Genomic DNA, 18,755 nt, shown 5'->3' with positions numbered 1-18,755 from the left:
TATCTATATTGTAGCAGACAAAAAATAAATTATTCAATTAGGTCAAATTTGGGTTGTTGGGTGATAAATGTTTAAAATCAAATCAATATATTTTAATCAAATGTTCAAGTTCAACGTTCAAATCAAAAGAGCTGGGCGATATATCAATATTGATAATGTGATATGAGACTAGATATCAGCTTAAATTTTGGATAGTGGAATATTGTCAGTGTTGTCTTTTACCTTCCTTAAAAGAGCGCTTCAATCACATTATTAACAGTGACTTTAACTGTGGAGATGCGCTGCTCAATATTATGAGAATAAGCAAAAAAGATTCATAAAATTGTGTTTCCCAAATTACCTCTATTGTTGCCCTGTCTCACCAAATTATTTAAGTCAGTGTCAGGTTGTGGAAATAAATGGTCACATGTGTGAGTGGTGGGTGGGTGCAGGTGCAGTACTGCATGTAGTTGTGGGAATCACCAGAGTCTCCTAAATACAAAATTATCAAGATACACAAGACATGATGACATTATACAAAATATCTGCAGTTTTAAATGCTTTTTGTTATATTGAACTGTCAACATATGTTTAGAAGATAATGTTTTCAGCCAGGCTACCAAATGTTCAATTTTTATTTGCAATATTAATTATTCAATAATAATAATAATAATAATAATAATAATAATAATAACAGTACAATACTTGTTATATCAGCATATTATTACCACACAAAACACTGCAATACTATGCTGTATCGTTTATTTCCCCAAACCCTAACTGCACATTATGGTTCCGGCTCAGAGGCAGGTCTTGAAAATCAGACCTATACAGAACTGTGCTCTACATAACATAATCTGCACAGATATTTCACTGCATGTAAAGATGAAAAGAACAAGTTAAGTTTGAATGTTTTTCAGAGTGTCTACTGATATGTGACTGCACTTGCTGGTGCAAGGTTGCTGGGCCATTCATGGAACAATGTTGACTCGCTATCAGCAAAGAGCTGTGGCTTCTATATGCATTCCTGAGAGGAGCTCCACATAATCCTGGGTGCAGAAATCCAATTACAGCATTTTCTACAGAGGTTGGTTACATTTTCCCTCTGAAATCACTCAAATTAATCAATATGCAGGGTTTAGTGCATAGCCAATGAGGGCCCATGTGCTGCAAATCCTGAAAGTAACAGGGAACACCCCCATCTCTCAATGCCAAGACCCCCCCCCCAAAGCACAATCACTATCCTAAGTATGTGAATATTCCACAGCCAGAGCGGATGAGCTATCATTCTTCCCATTTGTACCAGCGGAGTAGCTTCAGTCAATAGAAGTATTTTTCACTAATAGAAGATGAGTAATGGGCCTGCCGATATTTGTTTTGACAACACTGCTGATGCACTGGCTGGCCATCTGCATTGCCTCAACTCTTCTAGACAGGGCAAGATGGCCTAATGGCAATGGAGAACATTGTGAAAATTATAGGTCACAGCTTTGAATCCTACAATGTCTAATGCATGTCCATAAAAGGCCATAAATCCTCGCAAAATGAGGTTAAGCAAGACTCTGAACGGCTACGTGATTACTGAAACACCCCTTTCACAAAGGCATTAACTATCTAAAATGTAAAACGTTTCACAGTCTTGAAAAACTGTGAACACAGAAAGAGAGGAGAAAATCATGAATGCAAATATAATTACTCAAACAGATGGTGCGAGTTTGGGTTGTAAAAAGGAATCTTATTTCAGTTCCTCGCACTACCTGCTGTTTTTTTATAGCTGCCATGTCAACCGGTACCCTGAGCAGAGCATCTTGCTAATTATGCTTATCATGAAAAACGGAGTGTAAAGACATTCTCGACATAATACGGGTGCATATGATTCCACTGCGCCTACGAGCCGGCTCTCATTCAGTCATTCTGCACATGCTTTATGTTAACCAAACGTATGTTTGGTTTGCTCGATTGACATACGGTTACGCGATCATTTGAATTCTGCACGCACAGACTCTGTTTTGTCGACTTGTGTATTATAAATTGGAAACAACTGTTATGGGGAAGGAACGAACAATTTTTTTCCCCCCTCTTTAGTAAAATCACTCACTGTTAAGACGGTTGTGGCTTTCATTCTGCCTCTTGTCTATTAAGCCCAATGGGTGTTTTGTAGTTTAAAAGAAGCCCTCCTTATTAATGAATCTCTTTATATAATTGATTACCATTGTTAGAGTAATGGATTTTTTAATTAATATCAGTCAACTTTCACTTATAATTAAAGAGGCAATGTGCCTGTTTTTTGTTTTTTTTTTAATATGTGCATTTCTAATTCATCTTTAATCGTGTAGTTCTGAATCCGTTTGCAGGTGCCTCTCCTGGGTGCTTGTATTGAATAAACTGCAAATTTGAAAAGTATGCTCAGGGTGTTTTTCTTTTCTTGTCAGTCAAAGGAGAAACAAATATAAACACCCTATTAATCATAAACACAAAGTAATAATTTATTCAATTGTACACAGAAATATGAGTCTGCCTACAGAGCGTAAACTAATCCAGCTTCAGTTAGGGATGCAACGATTTATCAGCCAAACATCAATATAAGTCAATATTGACCTTGTTGACAGCCATTGACAAATAAGATGACATTCGCTGATGGCAGTAGCTGATGTTAAGAAAGAAATGTGTTTAGGATGAACACAGATCTTCCCGAGTGCCTTCAGGACGAAAGGATCAGTAAACTCAATATCGATGCACATCCTATTTTGGAAACAACAAATCTGTGTTAAACTGAGCAGGAGGAAAGCTAGTTTTGGTCAAAAATGCATACATGTTAATATTATTTTTTTGTTTCTTTCATCCCTTTTTGACAGTAAACAAACAACTTATCGATTAATCGGAAAATAAATAAATAGACACTGAAAATAATTTAATAGTTTGTTGCAGCCCTATTATATATAGTAAAAAAGGCTTCTGAGGGTTTGTTTTAAATATGTTGTTCATGTGAATGAAGATATATTAAAAGTTATTTCATAAATTTGCATGATTACATTTGTGCTCATTCAAATGTGGCGTAATGAAGGGCTGACTGACTTTAAACCAGTTATTTTTCATAACTACATTATCTTGTTTCCCCTAGCACAAAGGGGTAAATAAACAACACAAAAACTGATACAGCTATCAGCCTAATTGTTATTTTAAACATAGTCATCAGCCCAATCAGTACATCCCTATGATTATTAGGATTGAACAGCCGAAACTAAAAAGTTCAATGAGTTGTCAATATAGTAATTAATATCAACATCATAATGGAACTATATGAGGGAAACTATCATAAGCTAAACAACATTATGCAATCCAAAACAATTACCATGCAACATATACTGCCATGAAGCTGATAATGCTTCATTTTTGAGAGTATTTCAGAAAGATGTTGATTTAGCTCTGCAAGCTACAGACTTCAGTGTGAGGTGTTTGTTAGTATGTCCACCCAGAGGGGGTGACAGATAAATATGAACATGCTGTAATATCATGCAATCACAATCTGTATGTCAAAAATTCTTCATAAAAATGGAAAACTACATTTTCACGACGGTGTTACAATTTGTGTATGAGTGACAGGTTTTTTGTCAACAACGCATTTCCCTCGGCTTGGTCTAACAAGTAAAAGATTGTGCACCCTATTATGACTGCATTGTTGCAACAGTCCATCTGCCACTCTGATCTCTCTCCTACGCCACGAGGAAAAAAGGGGTTACAACTTTCATCATGCTTACGAATGAGATTTTTGTTCACTGGTATTGTCATGTCATCCGCCTAATGGGACAAAACTGACAATGTAGTACAAACGATGCCGTGGATCATGTGAATGGATTGCAAAAGATTACGGGATTACAAAACAATGGGCAACAGGATGGATAATAAATGAACAGAGGCACAAAACAGCTACTGTTGTTGCAGGATCACGTTACTATCTGACAAAAACATAGGGCGCTGAAATGCACAGTGTTTTATGAAAGGCTTGCAAACCCGGAAGCATGAGTTCCTGGGGAGCACCTGAGGGCAACAACACTCTTTAACCATACTGCTGCTGACAGCCAAAAGGCCCATAAGACACACTTCCCTTTCATTTGGCTCACCAGAAAATTCATGTGTTGGATGATTGCATTATGTCTGCATTATCCACAACTACAAAAACCAATCCATCCACTAGTGTATCTACATTTTACAAGTTAAACTTTACAAATGTTTCAAATATAAAACACTTACTCAAACCACTCCAACTCACTTTTGATGTCAAAGGTTTAGACACGTCTGTAATCCTCGTGGGTTGGGGAAGTGTTGTTGCTCTACAGCCTCACCTACAGACATGCAATTTCACACAACCACAAAGTGATGCATAACTGCAATTGTTGGTGCTTGAACGGACACTTACCTTTTTTTCTGATGGGAGCATTTTAATTAGAGAAGGGACTCTTTACCCACTTGATTTTACAGTTGACTGTGCAAACATTTTCCAACAAAACCAAATACATAAAAAACAAAAAAACACAAAAAGTAAGCAACCATTGCCAATAACACAGCTACACACATACACACATGCACGCTAGTGGTGCAGTGGCCGAGATAATGGCACGGCGGCCGAAATTCAAGCAGCATTGAAAAGATCAGAATAGAAAAGAATAGATTTTGATAGCAGGAAGAAGACATGTATATCTAAACCACCCCTGACCGAAAAACCATCACAGTATCCATTTCCAACTTGCCGTCAAAGTTTCTCCACTGAAATCAAAACCTGTGCACTAGTGCAACCATTTCACAATTCAACGACTACAGTCCCATCCAATCCAATCCTGGCTTTGTGCCTGTTAATAATTATTGAACTGCACACACATTTTGGACACATGCCATGTCACACAATAATAAATTCACAACCACTCCACCTCAAAGTGGTTCCCCAATTTGTCTGATGACATGGCCGGACAAATCAATGTCCCCATCAAACAAGAGACAAAATTAAAATGATTAATGCGCATGGATTATATATGGCATAGACACACCCAGACATGTTAGTAAGACTGAGCAGTTTGTTTGAAATGAAATAAATATTCATCTGTTAATAAGAATATATTTGCAAACATAAACAAAATACCAGATTTGATGATGAATGCATAGTTGCACTGCATTACATCAGACAAAATATAAAAAATAATAACTTTAATGACTCATTTTGTGAGTTTATAAGTTATGAAAAGATACTTAGGTAAAACAGATTCTTGATTTGGATCATATTATCAACATGCAATGACACTAAAGGTCCATAATTGTAACAAATAGGAGCCCAGCCTTACATTACATGCACTCACACACACCTCTGCGTGTCACTGTATACACGAAACACAGCAGCCAACAGCAGAATAATGAAAAGCATGGCGGCTTTTCACCAAACTGCAACACAAAGGGCCAGGCGACCTCCAAGCACAACCAAAAGAGAATTTAAAAAAAGTCATGTCCTACTTCTTGAAGACACAGGCCACTCGGTTCATAGCTTTCCATCGCTGTCCAAACTCCTCAGACTTCAATTTTCAAAGTTGACATCAGGAAAACAGGACATGGCGAGTGAAACGAGTCTTCAGTCCAGTTCAGGTGAAGGAGAAGCCACTGGTTGCAGGAATCAACAAACAGGTAGATTTATTCGCCCAAACTGACTGTCACCTGTCCGGGGGGGGCTGCAGGACCGCCGTCAGGTGATTGAAAATCCCCCGTCAATTGCGTAGTTTCAGCTAGCGCTGACGTTTTCCCGAGGCTTGGCTCATATTTCACTATTCAAATGAAGCCAATAAAGTTGGCACATCTGTGGTGTCTTTAAAAAAAAAAAACGTAATGCAGTGCTCTGTAGTTGCATTTTTGAGCCTTTCATCCACTTTGCGGGGTGTCAGTGACGCTTGCACGCGTCTTTTTAGCTAGTGGTCATCCTCCGCTCCTACTACGCACTTTCAATTTGTTTGCGCGTCTATTAAACCAAGTGAAATAGTGTTTTTTACAGCTTGTAAATACCTGCAGGCATTTCGCGTTCAGCTTTTCTTTGCAATCGTCTTGGCTTTGATAAAAAGGCGAATGCGTTTGGCGTTTAGGCGTCCTCCGCCAAGTAAGTCTTCCCCTGGAAAGGAGGGAGGAAACCCTGCACACCTGACCGGATGATAACGTCCATGTTCGGTTAAGAGTGGCGACATATCCTCCGTCATTTCCTCGTGTCCTTCAAGAAAGGGTACAAAATGCTGCCGGGACCAAGGAAAAGGTCGAAAGTGTGGACACAAGTCCCAATAGTGTTTTTTGTTAGTTTGTCTTGTAGTATTTTATTTGTTCCTTTAGAAAAATATTTGTTTGTTTGTTATTTTATTTTTTTTTTGTTGTTGTTGGTTTGTTTTTTATATTGTGATAAAGACAAATAACCTGCTTACTCCAGGCAGTTTTATTATGTGCACTTTTCTTTCAGCAAAGTGCACAGAATATTTTTTTCCGAATCAGTGACATAAAAAGCTGCAAGGGCACAGCATGTTAAAAGGCCAAATAATACCAAGAGCATGACAATTTCTGAACAACAGGAAACTGCACTTCAGAGTAAAAGCTTCACTGTACCTGGAGTTTACAAAAATTGCCAAAGAAAGTGTATACATAAAGTGCTCCTTGCCAGAAATTCACTATACTTCAAAATAAAGTGTTTTTTACAAACTCGTCATCACAAGTCACTTGCAGTTCATTCAGAATATACCTGTGACCCACTTTTGAACCCAACAGTTGGTAACCACTAAAATAGGCTATCATAACTTTTATTAATAATTATGGTAGCTCTAGTGCTGGCGAACAATATATTAAACAGGGTATAAATAAAAATAGTGGTATTTAGCATTGTATATATTTAGAGAATATAAATACATCTTCCTTAAGAAAATAACATTCCCCAGAAATAAGCAAATTGCTTTACTTGCCTCAACATAACAGTTAACCATAGTGCTGAGGGTAGATACACATTTTAGTTTGTAATCCGCTTTGTTTCATTGTCATAGTATCTAGTTTGTGGAGGAGTAGCATATTGTTTTCATTATTTACATGGACAACACATGATCTACATTTCAGATTTTGTGCTCATTGCATAAAAATGTAATGGGACCCAGTTGTCACCCAGGAAGGGTCATGCACTAAAAATAATTCCAGTTCATTTGAATAGCAATGAATAATGCACCATGGGGTGAGAACATCTTAATGCCATGCTATGCTGGTGTGAACTGGGCAATTTGCAGTGAATCACCAATTACTCCCAGTGTGCTTGTGGCTGTGCGTGTCTTGTGTTGTTTTGAACCGTAACCTACAGAGAATTTACAGCTGCATCTCAAATTTCCTCTCCTGTCCTCAGTTACCATGGATGTTCACTAGAAAATTGACTATGTGCAAATAATAGCTTAATATGTACCTGTGGGGTAAAAAAAAAAAAAAGAAAGGAGACTGAATCACTAAAAAAAATAGTGTTAGTGTGAGGATTCATTCAGTTATTAGCAAGTGCATGGCAGCTGGTTAATGTAAGCAAATATCAAGGCTATGGCACACAATGCAACTAAAAGGAAGGGAAAAGATGGTGGTTAAGGATAAGAAAAAAATAAAATTAGTTTCAGCTATGTGACAGAAGGCAAACTGCAGTCCAGAACATGTAATTTTCCACCTCCGGTAGAGGACTCACAATTTCACCAAACATTGGCACTGGGTATAAATCAACCCAAATGCCACAAAAAACATGGCACTGTATTTTTCCTAAAAACATGGATGGTACATTTGTACATTATTATGTGACAGGGACATTGAAACTTTCCATTTCAACAAGGCTGAGGTTAATGTTTGGTGAGGTCATGGCACAAAACCCTTCTTACCTCAAGATATCCACTTTTCGTGGCACCATCCTGGCTGGAAAGGCACCAATGGCTTGATAAAAAAAAAAAAAAAAAAAACATTCTCTTTTCGTGGCACTTTTCTGGTTGGAAATGCAATGGTGGCTCAGTAAAAACTGCATCTTTTCATGTGGTTAGCTTTAGGCAAAAACTTCTTGGTTATTGTTTGGAAAACATTGAGTTTTGGCTTAAAATACCCACTTTAAATTGTACAACCACAGCTGGAAACGCTGTGATGTTTAGGTTAAAACGCAGATCGCTTTTCGGTTTTTACTCAGACATACGTTTTGGTTCCGTTTTTACCCAAAAGTATTTTTCATACATATATCAGACAGTGATATATGTATGAAACATACAATTGTAATGTATTCATGCTATCAGAAAGTCCAACAGTGTTCAGGTCTTCAGGTTGAATGAATCATGAATAATTAATTGTCCAATATGGACATAAGTCCATTGCTGATAAATCAGAATGTGACCACCGGATAATGACAGTATGCTGAATTTATCTTATTACAAGCAAACCCGCAAACTAACATCCCTAATCCAAAACAGAAGACAACAGTTTGACTGAATAAAGCCCCATCCAAAAGTAGGAAAAAGTGGCCATTCTGTTTTAAAAGTGCTTGAAAATGGCCTAAAGTCAATTATAAAGTGTAGAATTAGAAGCATTCAGTGCAAGTTATGGCAGCTTTTTGTGACAAAGAAAAATGAATCCATGTTACCCGGAGCCAGCATATACTCAATTTAGCTGGCTGATCTATATGCCCCTGCGTCAGTGCTTAAAATATCTATTCTTGCCTCTTGGAATAACTGTGCATATCAAGAGTGTTGGTGGAAATTCCATGCCATTGATAAGAATGTGAAAAAAATCTATAACCATATATGATGATGATCACATTGCATTAGAGGCCTTAAATATTTAAAAAGCTTTGAATTGTATGACTGATCTCCCCGGAGAGGTAAACATAACTATGTCAACAGGCGTTCTGCCACCAGCCCAGAATGTGTTTGTCTTGTACAAAGAGAGCGGTCGTGGCCGTGGATCTATATTAACAAAGATGTTCTCTGGCTCGAGTAGTAGATATTGTGCAACTGTGCTGAGAGTCATCTGGTCATAGACCTCCGTTGACAGGTGAAGGTTTTAAAAATGGTTCAAATAGAGTATTTATCTGCAGTTTTCACAGTCTGATCAATGCCACTTTGAGGAAGAATTCCTATTTCACATTAGATTTTTGAGTCATGCTTGAACAGAAATGGGTCCACGATGTCGAAGAGTTATCACTGCAGCGTAATTGCACAGAGAGGATACATTATTTATGAGAGTTTTAGCCTCATTAATCCGTGAAACGTTCTGAAAGTACGATCATTTTATTTTTCTCATGACTTAGTGTTTTGCAGATCTTTGCAGAGACATGAATTTGCTCTTTGATGCGCAGTCAGTTTCCTTGACTGTCTTTGTGAAATAGTGTTCTTTGACAGCTCTTCCCCAGTGCTTTCAATGAATCATTATCTGTGCCAATGTTTGCACTCAACCTGTCTTTTCCACTCTTTTGTCTTGCAGCTGCACACTGACCTCGATAGGGGGGACAATGCAGTGAAGTACACTCTCCAGGGGGACGGGGCTGGCTCTATTTTCACAATTGACCAAACAACGGGGGACATCCATGCCTTAAGGAGTCTTGACAGGGAGGAGAAGCCTTACTACACCCTACGAGCCCAAGCCGTTGACATCAACACCAATAGGCCTCTCGAGCCTGAATCGGAGTTTGTAATCAAGGTTCAAGACATCAACGACAATGAGCCAAAATTCCTGGAGGGACCATATACGGCCAGTGTCCCTGAGATGTCACCAGTAGGTCAGTGACCATCTACAGTGACTTGTTCTTTCACCTTAAAATAGAGAAACTAGTACTTTTCTAAACTGATTAGACTTTTTTGGAATTGAGCATTGTTTTCTCCTTTTGAACTACAGAATACAAAAGTTTGGGGAGCATCACAGGTATAACCCCAGGGGCAGAGCTTCTCCCCCCACAGATTTTGACATTTCAGAGAACAAGTTATTCTTGGTGTGCCCTGGGTATATTTCACAGCTTTGTCTTTATACATTTCCCCCCAGGGAGAGCAGATCAAGGTAATTCACTGGGAGAACTGTTCCTCTTGATCTGAATGGCAATGAATCCCTCATAACTCCGAAAAATCAGCAGTCTCTAGAGTATGGGTAGAAAGGAAAAACAACATAGCATAGCCCCAGTGAATACTCTAAATCATAAGCTGCTCTGCAACAGTTTACTGTCAAATCAGAGAGGCTTTTTAAGTTTATCAAAAACACATCTAGTGTGGCCATGGAAGCAGAGTACAGAGATTAGCTTCAAAAAACCACCCACGGTATAAATCAAGTGCATCATCAATCAGATAATTGACAGAAAAATTAACTTTCAATTAGATCATTGCCTGAACATTATCCTTCAAGGAAATTTACCTAACACTTTCAAAACTTTTACCTTCAGTACATACTGTATTTATTGTCATTGCCAGTTTAGTTGATACTGGGGAATCTAACATCACAGTGATGTGAGTTAAGTTACTATAAATGGATACTTGCCATTTTCTGACACTTTAAAGAGATATTCCAGTGATTAAGTAGGTCACTCTCATAAAGTTGCTGTATTTGTGAGAAATTCAGTTGGAAAGGTGAAAATCAAAGCAGCAGAGGCAGAAATATGCAGACTTTTTGAATATAACTGCAGCCAAATGTGAGTGATACTTCTTAGAAAGAGACTAAATTTGATTACACAGTATTTTGTGCATTAGATTTGTTCATCCTCACTCAACAGTTTGTATGATATTAATGAATGGTGTTGTCACATTATAACATAATGTTAAGTGGCTCACTTAATTTAAAGTTACTTTTTTTTAAGTTAAGGCAAGTTACTTTGGGTAGGTTTAGGAAAAGCAGCTACAACCTATACAGACTGAGGTGTGGGGAAGTCAAGCATGGCGTAATTGACAGAGCTGACCGTTCAGTGTGCTGTGATGCTAACATGTTACAATGGATGGCTATACAAATACGTGCATCTGGATTCTTCTATTTACATAATAGGTATGAAATAAAGAAGAAGAAAAAAAACAATTCAGTGAAGCACTTTATTGTTATCAGTATCACTTTAATGATACTGGTATTGGTGATGGTATTATCACTTTTTAAGCGATACTCAGTGCTATTTAAAAACACATCATCAAGATCTTGGCTACAATTTCAAATCAGTTTGACTCTAAAAGCCTTTTGGTGCTTTTGTGAGCTGGTGAGGAAATTCTGACTTATTAGAAAACAAGACGAAACAGACTGAAGAAGCAACTCTCATTTTTACACATTACAGTTGAAGCCACAAAAATTACAAGTAGCAAGGATAAGCGTTGCCACCATTATGCAGAGTGACACCAATATCAGAAATATCTTTGCTGAGAATGCAGTTTGTGAGAGAAGTTATATTTGTAACCAATACATGAAAATAAAAATCTAAAGGTTGGTTATACTGAGGGATATGAAACCACTGTATCAACATCAAACCAACTGAAGTCCTTGTCATCAATGGTTGATCAATGCGTCCATTAGCTGTTATATTGGTCTTGTTGTCTTTGGCTAGACACCCCCTGTGGCTGTTTTTATGTACATAGGGTGGAGGAAAAACTAAAAGAGAATGATGCTGAACATAAATATGAATAATGGTTGGTAATGAAGTCTGATCTATGACCAAACATTATAAAATGACTCATGGCAATAATCGAGAGACTGCCCTAGAGTCATAATCAATTAGCTTATCCCTGAATCATTTAGAGAAAGTGACAAACGTCTTGATTTCACTCCTTTACAGACTTGCATTTTTCCGATTTTTGTATGAAACTCTGCAGAGAGACCTTCCAATCAGATCAGCATTTTGCTTCTTCTCTCTTCCTCTTCATATTTGAATATTAAATTGATGTGCATTGTGTATTGTGCTATGTTAATTGTTTTGTTTCTCGTAGCATTACAGTAATTTGTTGAATATTGTGGTGTAAACAGCATTTAATTAAGTCAGATAGATAATCTATATTTTTTGCAAAACTGGTCTGCATTCTCCTCCCGTGTTTATCAGCAATGACCTTTAAAGCCATCTCTTCTACCCAGCTCTCACTCACACACCTGAATTTCCATAATTGCAGGAATAGAATTTATTCGGCTTGTTTATTGTCTCTCACCTAGGGTAAAGGCTGTTGCTTTTTGTCACCTGGAAATGCGTAGGTGGCTGCCATGCTTAAAGCCTTTTTAAACTTTCTCTACATGTGAGCTCATGAAGCGACGGCTTTCCTCTCCCTCGCTGAACTGAAAGAGTGTATTTTCTCATCTATTGTATATTGGTGTTGAAGCAGGATGCAGCCGTTCTCTGCTAATCAGGCATTTGTGGCTTTGTTAGCATGGATTGAGACACTAATCTCTCTCACCTAATGTTTTAATGCCATTGTTACCATCTGCCCAGACAGCAAAGCCTGTTTAATATACAGTGACTTCTTTAAAAACAACTAGAGGCTTACCAGAATATAAATTGACCATGTAAATGTCATCCCTGTGGTCAGTGTTTCCTGTTCATTTAAGCGATCCACAAATCCTGCAGCTGAGAAATCTTTCACAGTGCATGTTTTTAAGATAGCCAGATGCGAGTTTGTGATTGATTCATAGACATATGTGCACTGAGCTGTCTGCCGTTCTGTGAAAGCATCCATGTCAACCTGTCTGAAAGTACTTTTTTGAAAGTATTTGCCCATCTGCCCAAGAAACACCAGGCTTGTCTTGAAGTAATAAAAAAATCAGGCTGACAAAGCATTTGATTTGTTTTACTCTCTGTAACATTTGAAACCTTGGCTTGATATCTTTCAAAAACACAGGAAAAAGGCAATGAACAGCGTAAGACGAAATGACCCAGAAATCAACAAAAAAATTAGTAAAAAAAAAAAAAGACTAAAAATCAACTGAAAATTTGCAAAAAAAACCAAACTGTAAACATCCCAGTTCAGACCAAACCAACCAACCAATCAAGCAAACAATTAAACAAAACACTAGTGAATGACCTGAACTCAATATTTATACTAAAAATAAAAACAAATATATAATATAACTTAATTATATATTGAAAAATACATTTCAATATATAATTGTAACAATTTTAAATATTGTTCTCTAGAAATTCTCCCCTTGCTTTTTTACCCTTTAAAATTAATAAAAACAAAAAAGAATGACAAGAAAGAAATGAACCGGAAGAGGTGCTTAAAAAATAATTATTATTTTGTAACATAATTTAAATATTTAATTAGGATAATTACAAATATATATATATTTCTCTAATATTTTTCCCCTGCCTTTTTTAAAAAATAATTTCATAAATCCACTCATATCTTTCAATTTGTGGAACATTTCTTATCAAGTTTGCCATTGCTTTTTTCCTATGCTATTAAAGAAGAAATAAGATGTTGTTACAGGTTTCAGCCTTTTTTCATGCATTTGAAAGCAATAAAACCAATATGCTCAGACTTCAAAGGTTTAAATACTTGTAAAAAACATCTGATGCAGCAAAAGAAAAGTGATGTGGGTCCAGGCTTCAAAGGGTTAAAATGGAGATTTGGATTAAATTAGTTACATTTAAATACATGGTAAATAAAGAGAATGCACAATGCCAGCTAGTTAAGGAGGATGAGCCAAACCTCCAACAAGTAATTATTCTGTCCCTCTGACTGCAGGAGTTTGGAAGACTGCCATGCTAATGCTATTCTTGCCATGGCCTGTTGTTGTTTTAATGGTAGCATTGTTAAATGAATGGTCGCACAAGAGCTTTTTTTTTCCTTACCCTTGCTTTATTTTTTAAAATAATGCCACTTAGCAATGCTACAAATGTGCAATTCATAACATACATTGGGAGAACTGAACACAGCCCAACACATCCTTTCTCCTCTGCCATCCTCCTTGTTGCACTCAGCAACTCTGACTGTTCAGTGTTAGCTGTACCTTCCTCAGATGTGATTCATCATTCATTAGTGTCAGCGAGATCATTTGGTAAACTAATGAACTTCAAAGACTTTGGATTGTGGCCTCATGAGGAAACAAATTAAGTCAAAGTCAATATGTCTTGCCACTTTTTTTCCCTTAGGGACGTATGTAACGCAAGTGACAGCCACTGATGCAGATGACCCTACCTATGGAAACAGTGCCAGAGTGGTATACAGCATCCTGCATGGCCAGCCATACTTCTCTGTCGACCCTAAAACAGGTAAAGTACTTGCTGATTTAAGAGACAAAACAGTTATTCAGTCAGTGTAAACTTCATAAACATCTTCATATTTTTACTTTGAATATGCAAGTCAACAATAAGTACCTGTTTTATGTGCACTTGGCAATAATAGTGAGGCGACTGTGCAGCGGAATGAGGTTATCTAAGCCATCAGTCTTGATTGATATGTATGATTGTCTTCTAAACAGTGTGTGCAATATACTGAAGTGTGGACCAGTGTGCTGGCATAAATCATGGGAATAAAACTGGCCCCAGAATTGACCCCTGGGCCACTTCACAAATCAGTGGGCCATAAAAGGACACATGCTCTCCAATAAAGACAGTGAATTATTTATTTGACAGGCTTGAAATAAAGAGTCCAGCCCAGCAGGCAGATGAACATGTTGAATTCTATTTCTCTGCAAATAATTTACGTTTGCATGCCTCAGATGTATTATATTAATGTTTCTAAAGATATGCGTTTCCTTTGTCATCTGGAGGTGAAGAGGATGGTGGATAGTACTGCATTTCGGAGCGATTCCAGCCAATCTGCAGACCACTGTTCGTGACCAACAACCATTGCAATTGGTTGTATTTCAGCAAATTCATTATTCTGATCCAGCTATTTTTTAGGCACCAAACTTGAATGTTTTGTAGCAAACTTCTGCCGTGTTTTCAGTGGCTTTTTAGACACAAGAATAGATTGGTTTTTTTTGTTGTTTTGTTTTTTACAGACACTGCTGCTTTTCTGACCCAACAGAAAGAAATTGTTTTTTACTGAGACAATCCTGCTTTTCCACTTTTGAAAAGTGGCTGTTTTTTTTTTTTTTTTTTTAACAATATATCGCTGCTTTTCTTGCCCTGATAGTAGCATGAAATGCAGTTTTTTTTGGTGGAAAATTACTTTCGCCTGCCCCGACAGTGGCACAAAAAACAGTTATCTTTTACTGAGACATGTCTGCTTTTCATGCCTGGATAGTGGCATGAAAAGCAGTTGTGTTTTAGTGAGAAATCGCTGCTTTACCTGGGAAAGTGGCATGAAAAGTGTTTGTTTTTTGGTGAAACACTTTCTCCTGCCCCAATAGTGAGCCAAAAAGACCTGGCACTGTATTTCCAGTGGGGACAGTGCCACAAAAAGCGGCTGTTTTTCACAAGACATTGGTGCATTTCCAGCTATGATTATGCCCCCAATAAACCAAACCACACTTTGATGAGAGCATTGTTGAGACAAAGCGTCAATGCATTTATTAAATACTAATGTGCAAATATAACATAAACATGATTTGCAGAGGCAAAAAATGCCAACATGTTTTCTGGTGGTCAGGTTGAAGGGTCAGTTATATAAAAAACTTTATCTGATTCTGCAATAAAATACCTTCTAAACACTCTGGAGATTGGCTCCGTAGACAGAAAGATAAAAAATATTAAATGCACTTTTTTCCATAAAGTACAGTAGCTCTAAATATAGTTGTTAACTTGCCGGGTTGAAGGAATGTTATCACTTTTTGTACAAATCAAAATGTCAGGCGAACCTACAAACTGACAGCTGCAGCTTCAGGAAGTAAACACCAATTTTTAAAACCACCAGTGACTTTCTGAATCTTTTCTTCAAGGATACTGAGTAGTCAGTGCTGTGTTGAGTAGAAAACTGCTACAGCAGGTGGCTTCATTTGAAGTCACCAAAAGAAAAATAACACAGTAGCACCTGATGCTTGCAAATTACCATAGTTATTTAGTTATCTCCCCAGTATTTACACCTGGACTTTGCTGGTGCAGGCAGATGGTGTCACGGGAGGAAAATGGCAGTAAAAAGGTTGCCGAGTGGCAGCAAGGTAGGGTATGGCAGCTCTAAATCTGAAATACCTTCATACCACCGGTGCTGGCTGGCAGTGGGCTGCCTCGGCTTACTATCTGGGCCAGTTCAAAGCGTATGAAAATAGGTTCATACATATCACACGGGCAGATACGGTGGAATCTGTTGCTGATTATGCTGCTCATCCCAGAGCTTTACAGAGCGCATACTGTGACTGTATTTCAAACTGATGCTGGAAAAAATCAACCTGTTAAAGTAAATGTTTGCCCTGCTGGGCCCGCATCTATCTCCAAATGCACATCAACAAAGGGAACAAACACTGGGGGGCAGAAAAGGTGAGTGAGGGAAGTGGGGTGGCAACAACATACGTGAATCCCCATGCATGTCATGGTATTACCCCTTTGAGGAGGAAATAGACATTGCCCCTTTTCAAACAATTTTAAAAAATAAACAGTGTTTGATTTTGTATTCACACATGTTAGAGGTCTGCGGATCAAATGGTACATCCTCATTGTACTTAATAAAATAAGAGGAGGGAAAAAGTGCGGACCCACCTATGCTGCCTGCTTCCTTTTAGCCTGCCAACCTCCCACTGACCTAGCTATTAATCTCCAGTACAAACGCTCTCTGATCTCAGGGTCTCTGATCCTCAAGTGAATCATTATATGGCTTCACCAGAGTTCCCTATTGAATGTCAAGTGTCTCCAGTTTGTGAAATGACCTCTATTTCAGCCTTGGTCTGAGCAGCTTCTTCCTGGGGAGTGAGCTCCGTAGGTGGAAATATATTGTACATTTGTTGAAGTAAATTGTGCATTTAGCGTCAAACATATCAGAGGGTTTCATGTTTTTTTTCCCTTCTGTCTATTTTTATCTTACTATCTTTAAATTGTCACCTATGTCCTTCATCATCTGTATTCCAGGGGTTATAAAGACAGCCTTGCCCAATATGGACAGAGAGGTGAAGGAACAGTACCAGGTATTAATCCAGGCCAAGGACATGGGGGGCCAGCTGGGGGGTCTGGCCGGGACCACTACCATCAACATCACCCTCAGCGATGTCAACGATAATCCACCACGCTTCTCTAAAAGTGAGTGCAGCTGATTGAGTGAGTGAGCAATAATTGCTGTTTAACAACACCAACTTTCATTTCTGCAAAACAACAATAATGCGGATGACCTTAAGCAGGTTCACACGTTTTATGATAACGAAATAAACACTGTGCAATTACAACAGGGCAGGGGGTATTCATCATGTCTACTCTCTGTAATTGGTTTTCATTATTTGTCATTATGCGCCGTCGTAAGCAAAGGCCTGTTTATTTAGCATGATTGCATCTAGCTACTACTCCTGGCAAATAAACTAGGATTGGTGTTATTTCGCTCATGGGGCATCCTTCTATATTTAGCTCGAGCTTGAGCACGATGGCCCAGGGATTTGAGTCAGTGTATTTAAACACTGTATTTCATCCGGTATTTTGTATAAGCTGCTAAACCAGATTAATTCGATTGTACCGTGCACCAGGTCATGTAAAGAGCCAAGCAGGGGGGAAAAAAACTCATTACTGTAAACACATTGATCTGTGAAAGCTTCTCTTCTTATACTAAATATTTAGTTGTGTGCAAAATGTATTTTGTTCCAAATCAGCAAGTCAGGAGAGCAAAAGATACTGTTTTGTATTGATGCAGCCTCTTCAGGTATTTTGAGGCGACACTGAGTGGCCTCCTCTGAATGCAAAGACAGGCAGACGGTCAAGCTCCTTTGGCTGCGAGGAAAAGATGATATTTCCATAATGCTGTCACAGCACAGAGGTTGGAGCCAAGTATGGCGGCTCCTCTGCCCTGTCCCAAATCCTTTCTTTGTCATCCTCTCTCTTCTACTGTATCTATACAAGGCTTGCAGGTTAAAAGAAAAACAATGTGTTGGCCATATCGGACAACCTCATCAGATGATTCAGTATAATATTTCTGCATGGATCCATCCCACATCTGTCTTTGCCAGAAATCCTCCTTTTTCCATCCCTAGTTATTATAGATTAAGTATTTGTAAACTGTCAATCCCCTGAATAGATCTCAGTGATTGCACCAGATGTGGTTGCAACTGCAATGGTCATGATTAATGAGGGTGTATATGACTGCATGTGGCTTTGTCGAATTATCCCAGAAGCTTGTGAACCCACTGACAGTACCATATAACAGCTGTTTGTTAGCTTCCCTTAACCTGCAGCTCACCCCATTTTTGGCACCGGAGCTATGTCCTATCCTTCAAAGGACATGAACCTTAAAAAAGGCTTTTTAAAATTTATGCATGTCCTTGAAAGTACTTGATTATTTATTGAAATTATAGCAGCCAAATTCATCCATATGCCCCAGTTCCCCTTCGCAAAATCCTAGGATCAACACTGGGGAAAAAGCTGAAATCCGTGGTAAAATTGAGGAATAACAAATGAGAGGGAGTGCCATAAGTATAGTATTGATTTCAAGCAACATTTAATACAACGTTTTCCAATAATTTAAGCAAAGGCTGTTTTTGTTGTTGTTGTTGTTTTGTTTCAGTACATTTATTTTAGTCCTCCACTGAGAAAAAAAGAAATACTCTCTCTGCCAAACAGCTCCCATTTTCACCCCTCAAGTGCCTCGTGTCTGACACTCTGGCTTATTGTAGACATTATGCTCAAGTTCATCCATCTTCAAGTTTGATGCCAGTGTGTGTCAAGTAGCGCTATCCTCAAAAGGAGCTTCTGA

General features: G+C 38.2%; 1 protein-coding gene across 1 annotated transcript in view; it reads left to right on the top strand.

Moving 5' to 3' along the window:
• The window catches only part of LOC121960545 (cadherin-12-like), a 119,051-nt gene that overhangs the window by 56,638 nt on the left and 43,658 nt on the right, over window positions 1-18,755 (top strand). The window contains exons 3-5 of the mRNA XM_042510309.2: window positions 9,466-9,760; window positions 14,081-14,200; window positions 16,934-17,101. Of these exons, the coding sequence (XP_042366243.2) occupies window positions 9,466-9,760; window positions 14,081-14,200; window positions 16,934-17,101 (583 nt within the window). The remainder of the gene's footprint in view (window positions 1-9,465; window positions 9,761-14,080; window positions 14,201-16,933; window positions 17,102-18,755) is intronic.

This window comes from Plectropomus leopardus, chromosome 21, assembly GCF_026936395.1.
Source record: "Plectropomus leopardus strain MGB_pleo_1.0 chromosome 21, ASM2693639v1, whole genome shotgun sequence".
NCBI lineage: Eukaryota > Metazoa > Chordata > Actinopteri > Perciformes > Serranidae > Plectropomus > Plectropomus leopardus.
This window is presented reverse-complemented; position numbering and strand designations above follow the sequence as displayed.